Source organism: Solenopsis invicta, chromosome 11 (genome assembly GCF_016802725.1).
Source record: "Solenopsis invicta isolate M01_SB chromosome 11, UNIL_Sinv_3.0, whole genome shotgun sequence".
Lineage (NCBI taxonomy): Eukaryota > Metazoa > Arthropoda > Insecta > Hymenoptera > Formicidae > Solenopsis > Solenopsis invicta.
This window is the reverse complement of record NC_052674.1, coordinates 17,582,874-17,594,323: the sequence shown is the minus strand read 5'-3', so window position 1 is coordinate 17,594,323 and position 11,450 is coordinate 17,582,874. Positions and strand designations below refer to the sequence as shown.

The window sequence follows — 11,450 nt, the reverse complement described above, 5'->3', positions numbered from 1 at the left end:
CCTAGAAACTGCTTAACATTTTTCGGTGTTTTTGGCCGAGGAAACTGTCTTACGGCCTCTAACTTAACGCCGTCTCTACTTATTATGTGACCTAAATAGGTCACCAAATACGGTCTTCAAGAATTCACATTTATCGGGTTGCAACTTTAAATTAGCTTCTCGAAGTCGATCCATTAACAATTCATATTTTCTCTTATGCTCTTCCAGCGAGGTAGCGTAAATAACTATATCATCCATAAAAACGAATAATTCCTTGCCTTGTAATCCAGATAGCACTAAATCTATTAAGCGTTGAAAAGTTGCTGACGCATTCTTTAATGCGAATGGCATTCGTTCAAATTTATAATACCCAAAAGGCGTTGTAAATGCTGTTTTATGGCTGTCGGCGGGGGCTATTTTTAGTTGGTGAAAACCAGAGAATAAATCACATACGGAAAAGTATTTCGCTCCGCCTAATTGAACTATGATGTCAACTATTGTTATGTACACACACACCGACGTCGTGCACGACCCACACATACACGCATATATAAAATAACGTCATAGCTATGACTCACGTTATACACGTTCGTCACAAAGGGCGAACGATAGAATTCCTAGCCGAGGAGAGATCGGACGAGTTTCGGACAATAGCCGAATATTTAAGTACAGGCGACATCCTCTGTAAACAGGAAAGGACTCGACGCCGTGGCGTCGATGTCCTAGTCATAAAACAATAACCCGACTATTGTCACGTTATCTACCTGGGCGCGGCGAACACGATCTTAGCTGTTCGACGTTAATTCGTCGGGCTCAAGATTTCTTGAATCCGATTCGGTATCATGGACGAACGCCTACTCGATCCGAATCGCCAACCAGGCCGAAGGCTCAGTAATCAGAAGCTAAGAGCGACGCGCCCACGGTACAACGTTTTCATTCCGAAAAGGTCACGATTCGTGCAAGGTTCGATCGTCCTGGTATCCCTCGGCTACGAATAAAGACGAGATCGCGACTCGGGACAGCTTCCCCAAGGCGTCGTCTTTAAGACTCAGGGCTGCTGATTCCTCGAAGCGTTGTCGCGACAAAGCGTGTTATTCACGCACACATTAAATATTACCACGCGTGTTCCGTCACGCACTTACAAGTATCCGCGAGCGGATTGGAAACATCGTCCGTGAGACCTACGCGCATAAGTAATCGCGAGTGTAAAATATTAAACAAAAATAAAAACTTATAACTTCCCAAACACAGTGTGGATATTAATTTCTCCACACTGATACACAAAACATTTTGGTGCCTCCTGTGAGGTCTCATGACCATTGTGTTACGAAGCCAAGTGCGACCAGAACATCCAAGTTAGCGGCAGAGCAGACGGCGAGGTCGCAGCGTTCGCGGAGAAGCAAATCCTCAACAAGCGAGCACATCGCGGGACGATCGAGCCATATCAGCCGAAGAGTCGAGCGTGGAATCTTGAGCACCGACCACGTCAATACAAAGTAAGTCATTCGAATTCAATTCATTACGGCCGCGAGAATGCCTGATCGAATTAAGATTTTAATACAAAAACGGACTTCATTGAAGTCACAAATAACGAATCTCACGAATCTCCTGGACAAGGGTGCGGTAGATAACGCGGCATTGAAACTACGAATCGCTCGTTTAACCGATGTATATCACTCGTTCGAAGATCAGAATCTCGAGCTCGAGGTATTGGATCCGAACGATAACCATCAAGAAGAATTTTTAAGTTTACAAACCCGTTTTTTCGATCTCGCGGGCAGAATCGAGAGCATCTTGAACGTCAGGAACGCGTCGGATCCCAGCACGTCGAGTAACGCATCACAGAGCGACGCCGCGGATTCCGTAACCGCCGTGAAAAAACGGCGGATCAAATTACCTGAGGCGCCGCTGCCTACCTTTGACGGCAAATTTGAAAGTTGGCTATCATTCAAAAATGCTTTTCGTAGTATGATCGGCGATCAGAACGATCTAACAGACATCGATAAATTACACTATTTAAGATCGGCATTAAAGGGAGAAGCCGCGAATAAAATAAAAATCCTCGAAATAGACGGAATAAGTTACGCGAAGGCATGGGAACTATTAGAGCGCTCTTATGAAGTTAAGCGAATTTTGGTCCATCGGCACATTTCGTGCATCGTAAATTTACCCGCATTAGATAAAGAGAGCACAGCCGGCTTAACTAAATTGGCCGATGACACTCAACAACATCTCGCTTCGCTAGCCGCGTTAGGAGCGTCGGTCGGAACCGACATGATCGTTTACCACCTTGAGAGTAAATTGCCGAAAGGTGTATTAAAGGAATGGGAGGCGACTTTAAAAAGAGAGGAACTTCCAAACTTAGACCAATTGTACGAATTCATATATAAATCCGCGGTCTGTGCATCGAGAAGCGAGAAGGCAAAGACACGCGATTCAGATAAGGCCATCGGCGAGCCCTCGGCGAAAAGAAAGCGAGTGCACACGTCGAATCAAATTTTTGTCGCGAGCGCGTCGCGTAATTGCGCGGCCTGCAAAACTAAGCGACATCCGCTTTATATATGCGAAACATTCAAACAATTATCCGTGCCAAAACGTATAGAAACAGTGAAACAGGCAAAATTATGCTACAATTGTTTACGATCCCATCGCGACAGTCCATGTAAATTCTCCAACTGCACAATTTGCCAGAAACGGCACAACACTCTTTTGCATTTGGATAATCTATCAAAATCGGTTAAAGCGACCGCGTCAAATGCCGAAACAACCAAGACCGAATGACTATCCGACGCGTCGAACAGTAGAGTCACGAGTTTAGCTACGATTTCGCGTGCAAATATACCGCATTTATTAACAAGTGCTGTAGTTTATATCTGCGGCCGCGAAAACAATCTAATTAAATGTCGAGCTCTTTTGGACACGTGTGCCACTGCAAATTTCATTTCTGAGTCAGTCGTCAAACACTTAGGCTTGCCGGTGACGGCACATTCTTTATCCATCGGCGCATTGGATGGCTTGAATACGGAATCAAAGGGCCTCGTGCATGTGACTATACGATCAACACAAAACAATTTTTCCAAAAAATTAACATGCTTAACGATTCCAACTATCGTGGATTTAATTCCCTCGGAGGTCTTTCCGCGAAACTCAATAAAAATTCCTCCCAATATCAAGTTAGCAGATCCTGATTTTCATCTACCGCGACCAATCGATTTGTTAATTGCTTCGGGCGCGACCTTGTCTCTATTTTCCGTCGGTCGAATTAATCTGTCACCTGAAGGGGACGATTTATATTTGCAAAAGACGCGTCTTGGATGGGTAGCCGCCGGAGGTGCGTCGTTGCAACCTCCGTCGAAGTCTGCATGCTACTTAACAACGTTGGAAACCCAATTAACAAAATTTTGGACAATCGAGGAAGTCGCGGAGGATAAATTGAAATCTGATGAGGAAATCGAGTGCGAAGCACATTTTGTAAAGACTGTTTCTCGCGATAATACAGGACGGTACACAGTTAGTTTACCGTTTCGCAGGACAAATCAACGTATTGGCGAATCGCGGACAATGGCACTTAATCGTTTAGCGTCATTGGAGCGCAAATTCAACGCGAACTCAGCATTCCGAGAGGAGTACACGCGGGTAATTGAGGAACACGTGAAGTCAGGGCATATTTCATTAACAAAAGAGTTCAGCGATGACGGATACTATATGCCTCACCATGCCGTAATTAAAAATACCAGCAACACTACTAAATTACGAGTAGTGTTTGACGCGTCGGCTAAGTCGAGGAACGGCGTGTCGTTAAATGACGTATTGCTGGTCGGACCAACAATACAAGATAAATTATTTTCGCATTTGATTCGATTCCGTACCTACAAATACGTCATTACCGCGGACATCGAAAAGATGTACCTGCAAGTATTGTTACAAGATAATGATCGGCGTTATCAACGGTTTCTTTGGCGCACAAACGATAACGTGGAAACGTATCAAATTAATAAACTGGCATTTGGTGTATCGTCTTCGCCATTTCTCGCTATTCGTGTCCTTCAAAAACTCGCTGACGATGAAGCGCACGCATTTCCCATCGCCGCCCGAGTGATCAAGTCTCATCTATACGTGGATGATTTGTTATCCGGAGCCGACAGCATCGAAGAAGCGCGGGCGATCAGAGACGAGATAATCGCATTGTTAGCGCGAGGCGGGTTCTCTATTCGGCAATGGGCGGCGAACGATGAGCGCATCGTCAATGATTTGGCAACGAGTGTATTACACGCGAAATTCACGTTCAATGAGGATAGATCTTTCAAAACACTAGGCATCACGTGGAGTACGGACGGCGACGAATTGCGTTATTCGATAAATCCGATCAAAATCACAGAAAGAATTACTAAACGGAACATATTATCGGAAATCGCGAAAATATACGATCCGCTGGGGTTACTGGGTCCCGTGATATTATATGCGAAGAAAATGATGCAAGATGTATGGCGGTGCGGATTGCATTGGGACGAATCCGTTCCCCAGAACGTACACACTGATTGGACGGAATTTGCGAGACAATTAGAAGAGTTAAATGAGGTTTCGTTTGACCGCAAATTATTCGGAGATGATTACGATGAAGTACAGATACACGGATTTTGCGACGCAAGTAACGTCGGTTACGGGGCATGTGTGTATGCACGGACGCGCGGAAAAAATAAAAATGTAACCGCTAGATTGTTATGCGCCAAATCTCGAGTCGCGCCGTTGAAAACGATTACGATACCGCGGCTCGAACTATGCGGCGCATTGTTATTAGCGCGACTGTATCGTGAAGTAAGCAAAGCATTAAACATTGTTCCTGTTAAAACAATTTGCTGGTGCGATTCAACTATTGCATTGCACTGGATAAGAACACAGCCTCATCTCCTCAAAACGTACGTAGCTAACCGAGTCGCCGAAATACAGGAACTCGTCGGGTCACACATGTGGCGGCACGTTCGATCCGAAGACAATCCCGCGGATGCGATCTCGAGAGGCCAATTACCGCGAGCGTTTACACAGAATAAAACGTGGTCGTCCGGGCCTTCGTGGTTAGTCGAGGAGGAAGAGAAATGGCCAAGACAAGATCCCCAAAAAATCGAAATTCCAGAACTAAAAAAGAATGTTTGTTTAATAGCCGAGATACGCGACTTCGACTTAATTAATAAGTATTCCTCTTATTACAAATTGCGTAAAATTGTGGCGTATTGCCGTCGTTTTCGGACTCGTAAGGAACATTCCGGTCCATTACAAGCGAAAGAATTAGACGAAGCAGAAATTCGAGTGTTAAAATTGTTACAAGGTAGTCGTTTTACCGACGAGATCGCTAAGTTAAAAAATAACAAGTTGAGTCGTACGAATAAAATCGCCAATTTAAACCCGTTTCTCGACGAAAACGGGGTAATCAGAGTCGGAGGACGGCTTCAGGCTTCGAATAGACCATTCGCGCAAAAACATCAGATTTTGCTTCCTAGCCGACATAGTTTAACGGATAGCATCATTCGCGAAACACATGAAAAATATCATCATCCCGGGATAGTAACGACCTTACATCTCGTTCGTCAAAAATTCTGGTTGCTCGATGGCAGGAACCAAGTACGAAAAATCATACGCTCCTGCGTTCGATGTTTTCGATTCAATGCCCAAGTAGTCGAACACAAAATGGGAAATCTCCCAATCACACGCGTACAGGAAGCAATACCGTTCACCCACACTGGTATCGATTTCTGTGGGCCATTTTATATCAAGGAACGAAAATTCAGAAACCGAACGCGAATCAAAGTTTACATATGCATCTTCGTGTGCATGTCGGTCAAAGCGGTGCATCTTGAGCTCGTGAGCGATTTGTCGTCCGAGGGCTTCATTGCAGCGCTGCGACGATTTGTTGCAAGGCGCGGGATGCCAGCGCACATTCACTCCGACAACGGTAGCAATTTCGTGGGCGCGAACAACCAACTAAAGGAACTGTATGCATTGTTTAATTCTGAACAACACCAGACTGTGCTAAGTCAGTTCATAAGCGATCATAAAATTACTTGGCATTTTATACCTCCAGCCGCTCCACATTTCGGTGGAATTTGGGAGTCAATGGTCAAACTTTTTAAGCACCACTTTAAACGAGTTGTAGGAGATTCGTTATTTACATTTGAACAATTAAATACATTTATTACTGAAGTCGAAGGCATTCTTAATTCGCGGCCGATCACATCTTTATCCTCCGATCCGAATGACTTGCTTGCGCTGACTCCCGCTCATTACTTAATCGGCAAACCATTAACCACCCTTCCGGAGGGCGATTTATCATGTGTTCCAGCGAATCGGTTATCCGTATGGCAACACATTTCGAAAGTCCGACAGGACTTTTGGGCTCGATGGAATTTGGAGTACTTAAATGAGCTCCAAATACGCAATAAATGGACGAAGGACGGACCGAAGCTCGAAACGGGGACTATTGTCTGCATCAAGGACAAAAATCTGCCCTGTAATCAGTGGACATTGGGTAGGATCGTGGAAACACATCCGGGCACAGACGGAATAGTACGAGCCGCCACCATAAAGACGGCCACCGGCGTCATCAAGCGAGCGGCAAAGGCCTTATGCCCACTCCCTATCGAGCGATAATCATGTAATGATTGCGTAAAGACATGATCAAACACAATAGGCGAAAATCCATTGTAAGCGTTATCATGGAGCGACTCAGGACGACAGTCCCTCGGCGTTGTCGCGAATCCATTGTAAACCGAACCCAAATTCGTAATAGTTCGATTTATAACCATAACATTCGAATGTACAAACGATATTAATTATACGAAATAGTTGATCGGCTTCCCTCTCAACGGGGGGAGTATGTTATGTACACATACACCGACGTCGTGCACGACCCACACATACACGCATATATAAAATAACGTCATAGCTATGACTCACGTTATACACGTTCGTCACAAAGGGCGAACGATAGAATTCCTAGCCGAGGAGAGATCGGACGAGTTTCGGACAATAGCCGAATATTTAAGTACAGGCGACATCCTCTGTAAACAGGAAAGGACTCGACGCCGTGGCGTCGATGTCCTAGTCATAAAACAATAACCCGACTATTGTCACGTTATCTACCTGGGCGCGGCGAACACGATCTTAGCTGTTCGACGTTAATTCGTCGGGCTCAAGATTTCTTGAATCCGATTCGGTATCATGGACGAACGCCTACTCGATCCGAATCGCCAACCAGGCCGAAGGCTCAGTAATCAGAAGCTAAGAGCGACGCGCCCACGGTACAACGTTTTCATTCCGAAAAGGTCACGATTCGTGCAAGGTTCGATCGTCCTGGTATCCCTCGGCTACGAATAAAGACGAGATCGCGACTCGGGACAGCTTCCCCAAGGCGTCGTCTTTAAGACTCAGGGCTGCTGATTCCTCGAAGCGTTGTCGCGACAAAGCGTGTTATTCACGCACACATTAAATATTACCACGCGTGTTCCGTCACGCACTTACAAGTATCCGCGAGCGGATTGGAAACATCGTCCGTGAGACCTACGCGCATAAGTAATCGCGAGTGTAAAATATTAAACAAAAATAAAAACTTATAACTTCCCAAACACAGTGTGGATATTAATTTCTCCACACTGATACACAAAACAACTATGTTAGGTAATGAATAAGCGTCGCCACTAATTTTTTTGTTCAACGCCCGGAAATCTAGAACCATTTTCCAGCGTTTGTTTCCTTTTGTCTTTTTTAGGCACTATCCATATGGGCGTATTGTAAGGCGATTGAGATAATTTTACTATGCAATTTTTTGACTTGTCTATTTATTTCTTACTTGTGAATTTGTGAAAACCAATATTGTCTAGTGTTAATATCTGTCGTCGGTATTTAATGTTGCAGCACATGAGTTGCTGTTAATTTTTCTACAGGTATATGAAATCTATCCTGGCTGTACGATATAAGATTTATTACGCTATTTTTCTCTTGCGTTTTTAAATGCTTAAGTCGCAGCAATTCTATAATTTCTGTGAGCCTATTCTGTTCTGATTTTTCAGAGATTTTTAAACATTTGTGAGGTACTTCAATTTACAACTTTCGCTTCTCTGGAGTTTGTTTAATTTTGAATTCTTCAAAATTAAAGTTATTTTTTTAGTTAAGGCAATATTTTCTGAGGATGGTTCACTTTTTTTAGAATAATATAAATTATTTATTTCGGGAGTTTTAATTCTGCTTTCCTTTACAGATTTTTCAATTACGTAGTACGAGAAGTATCATGATTTTTTATAAGCGTTTTGCTTCTTGAAAAATTCGTTTTTTTAATGGTAATTGAAGAGTTCTTTTCTTTCAGCTCTTTTAAAATAAAAACCGCATCGCTTAACAAGGTTTGGTAACTTTTCTCTTCACGATCGGCAGGAGTGAGCTGCTTTGAGGAAGTGATTTGGAAACTTCCCCCTTTACTCATTTTTGGATTCTCGGACAACCCAAGAGAGGTTTGATAACTTCTTTCCTTGTAGGTTTTTGAATCTCTGGATAATTCAGGAGGAACTCAAAAATCTCTATCTCTCTCTGAAAGAATTTTTGAGTCACTGGACAATCCAAGAGAGGTTTGGTAACTCTCATTTTTTTAAATTTTTGGACTTCTGGACAATTCAGGAGAGATTTGGAAGCCTTTTCTTCCAAGATTTTGGAAATCCGCATTTTCAAAATCCAAATTAAAATCTTTACTTAATTTCTTATTTTCCCTTAAAGTTTTATTTTCATTCTTTTCTTTAATTCTTGTCTCATTTTTAAATTGATATTTCTCGTTTTCTATTTCTCTATTTTTAAATTCTTTATACTCTTTTGTTTCATTTTTTATATATTTATTTGCAATCTTATTTTTATCTTTAATTAATTTTACATTTTCGTAGTATTTATTATTACTATCTTCCTCTTTTTCTTTATTACTTCTATCTTTTAATTTGAAAGGTACCTCAACAATTCCTTTTGGTCCATTTTGCATCTTAATTTCAGGTTTATAATCATTGAACATATCATTCAGAGGTTTTAGATTCAGGGTTGGTACTTGAACTTCCACTTCTTCGTCCACTTATAACATTAAAGTAGGTTTTTCCATTGACATTTTCCGCTATACTTTCCTTCAAGTAGATTCCATGGGCGATTTTTAATCTTGGTACGTACCCAATTTTTACGTCTGGATTTTGTACTCTTAAATGAAATAATGATTCAGATCGGGGAGCTGCGGTAATAATTTCTGAAGAAAAGAAAGGAACATTAATGCCTGCTACATTTAAGTGACCGTTTGCGTAATCTATTTTAGAAGATGTTTGTTTAAAGAAATTGTTGCCTAATATGCCAGACTGAAATATCAGAAAATTATTTGATGAAATATTATTTCTACGACATAAAATATTATTTCTTTTCCGAAGAGAGGCAAGATGATCTCTCCGAGAGTATAAACCGGATACTCGTTTATTCCGTTTAATTTCAAAATATTATTATAATTAATAATTTTATTTTTAGGTATAAAATGTTCTTTAATTATGTTAGAACCGGTATCGAGTAATAAGGTAATTCGCGGATTTGATTCGCAAAAATTTACTTGAACGGTAGGCACGCGACTATGCTTGTCGAGATTTATGGTCACTTGACGGGTGGTTAACACATGTTTATTTACTTGTTTTTTTGAGCTGTGGGCGGGTGTGAGACCCTTGCGGACCCTTGCAGCACACCCGACGTCGAGGGCCCATTTGCGTTTTCCGAATTATTTGCCTTTCTACGATTGTTACTTGCAATACGTAGTTAGCAGTTCTCAAGGAGATGCCCTTTCTCATTACAATAGCGGCAGGTCACTGAATCTGTAGGTGCCGCGTTTATTTTCAGGCTAAACCAACAGTCTTTCGCAATGTGCACGAAATTGTTGCAAATTTGGCAAGTGATTTTTAATTTATTCCCTTCGCCGCGTTGTTCTGTTTTTTCCAACAATTACTGACCGTACGTACCCCCCCGTTCTGTCACACCACTGGCAGATCATAGAAAGCTTAATTTGATTATTATAGTTTTATTAATTCTGCACGATTTAGCGTCGTGATTGGATTTATAGTAGAGCACAGTTGGTAAATAATGCTATTGTCTCTTATTACTTTGACAGACTGTCGAATCTAAGGACCGCGTAATCAACATTTGTCGGCACCGGGTTCGCGTTTTTTACAAACGTGATAAATTAAAATTTCGGTGCCTAATTCTGGATTGCTAGAGGCTTGCTGGAATAAATGCGTTAACTTTCTGCATTTGGAAGCAGAATGCCCTATTTTATAACAAATTTGACAGGTTTTCGGTGACCGAGTAATATTTTGCGTCGTTCTGCCTTGTCGTAAATCAGTTATTGAGCGTAATTCTCGTTCTATACGCAATGTATCGGTCACGGTTTCCTATACCCCTAAATCCCTCGCAATTCTTTGCTCGATTTCCGGTTTCAGTCCTCTAATAAAGTATTTGCACATGTCTTTTTTTACAGACGTTGATATATTTTGATCGGGAGCGGTATTTCCCCATGATTTATAAGCCTCTAATATTTGTTTCCTTGACAGCTTTACTCGATTTGCATAAGTAACTACATTTTCCTTGTTTTTCTGATAGATGCTACCTAGCTCTCCTTGCAACTAATATACTATTTTGGATAGACCGTAAACTTGTTTTAAAAATGCTGTTAATCCAGCAACACTGTCAAAATTTTGATCTTGAATTGAACGGCGCGATTTGCCTACAATTCTCGTTCTAATAATTCGAGCAAACTGAGGTTCAACCTCACTAGGCAGCATAGATTTCGCTTCTTCACATCCTTCGATAAAGTACGACAACGGAATGTTTTGTCCGTCAAAGATGGGGACGGCTTTTAATGGGGCGAACGGATTCGAGTTTCTCATTTTCTTAGGTGGTTTATATTTAGCGCAAAGCTTAGGTTTATTTAATTTTACCGTATCGTTTTCGGAATCGTCAGAAACAGGCACGAGCGTCTCGTTAATATTTTCTAACGAATTTTCTGAGTCGTTTAGCGAAAAATTAATTGCTTTTGAGGTGCTTTTAGAGGATGTGGTAGGAGTTGTGTGTATGGTCGTGCCTTTTGCGCGCCCAGGTATACCCTGGTTTATAAAAGCCGATTTATAAAGATTTTCAATTTCTTCTTTATCTGATCCGGACCTCGTAGTCATCCCTACTCTTAAGGATAGCAATTTTTTATCCCGAACGAGCCATCAAAAAGTCTCAATAGTCTGTTACGTTCAGAGTCCTCGAGTGAGTCTCAACGTTAATTTATGTTACGAAAAATTATGGAGAGGCTTAGAGTAGGACAGAACAAACCGTTGCATAGTGTTCGGAAATCGAGAAAAGCTGGCCAAACTTCCAAGATTTGATCAATTCGAGTCAAATTTGGTATTTACAGGTTTTTGGGGTCGCTGATTACGAAT

General features: G+C 41.9%; 1 protein-coding gene across 1 annotated transcript; it reads left to right on the top strand.

Annotated features, from left to right (window-relative positions):
* The first annotated feature begins 821 nt into the window (after positions 1–821).
* LOC120358935 lies at positions 822–6,621 on the top strand. The gene is made up of 4 exons (XM_039454820.1): positions 822–942; positions 1,312–1,475; positions 1,561–2,641; positions 2,948–6,621. The coding sequence occupies exons 1-4, from the start codon at positions 822–824 to the stop codon at positions 6,619–6,621; spliced, it is 5,040 nt and encodes a 1,679-aa protein (XP_039310754.1).
* The last annotated feature ends 4,829 nt before the right edge of the window (positions 6,622–11,450 follow it).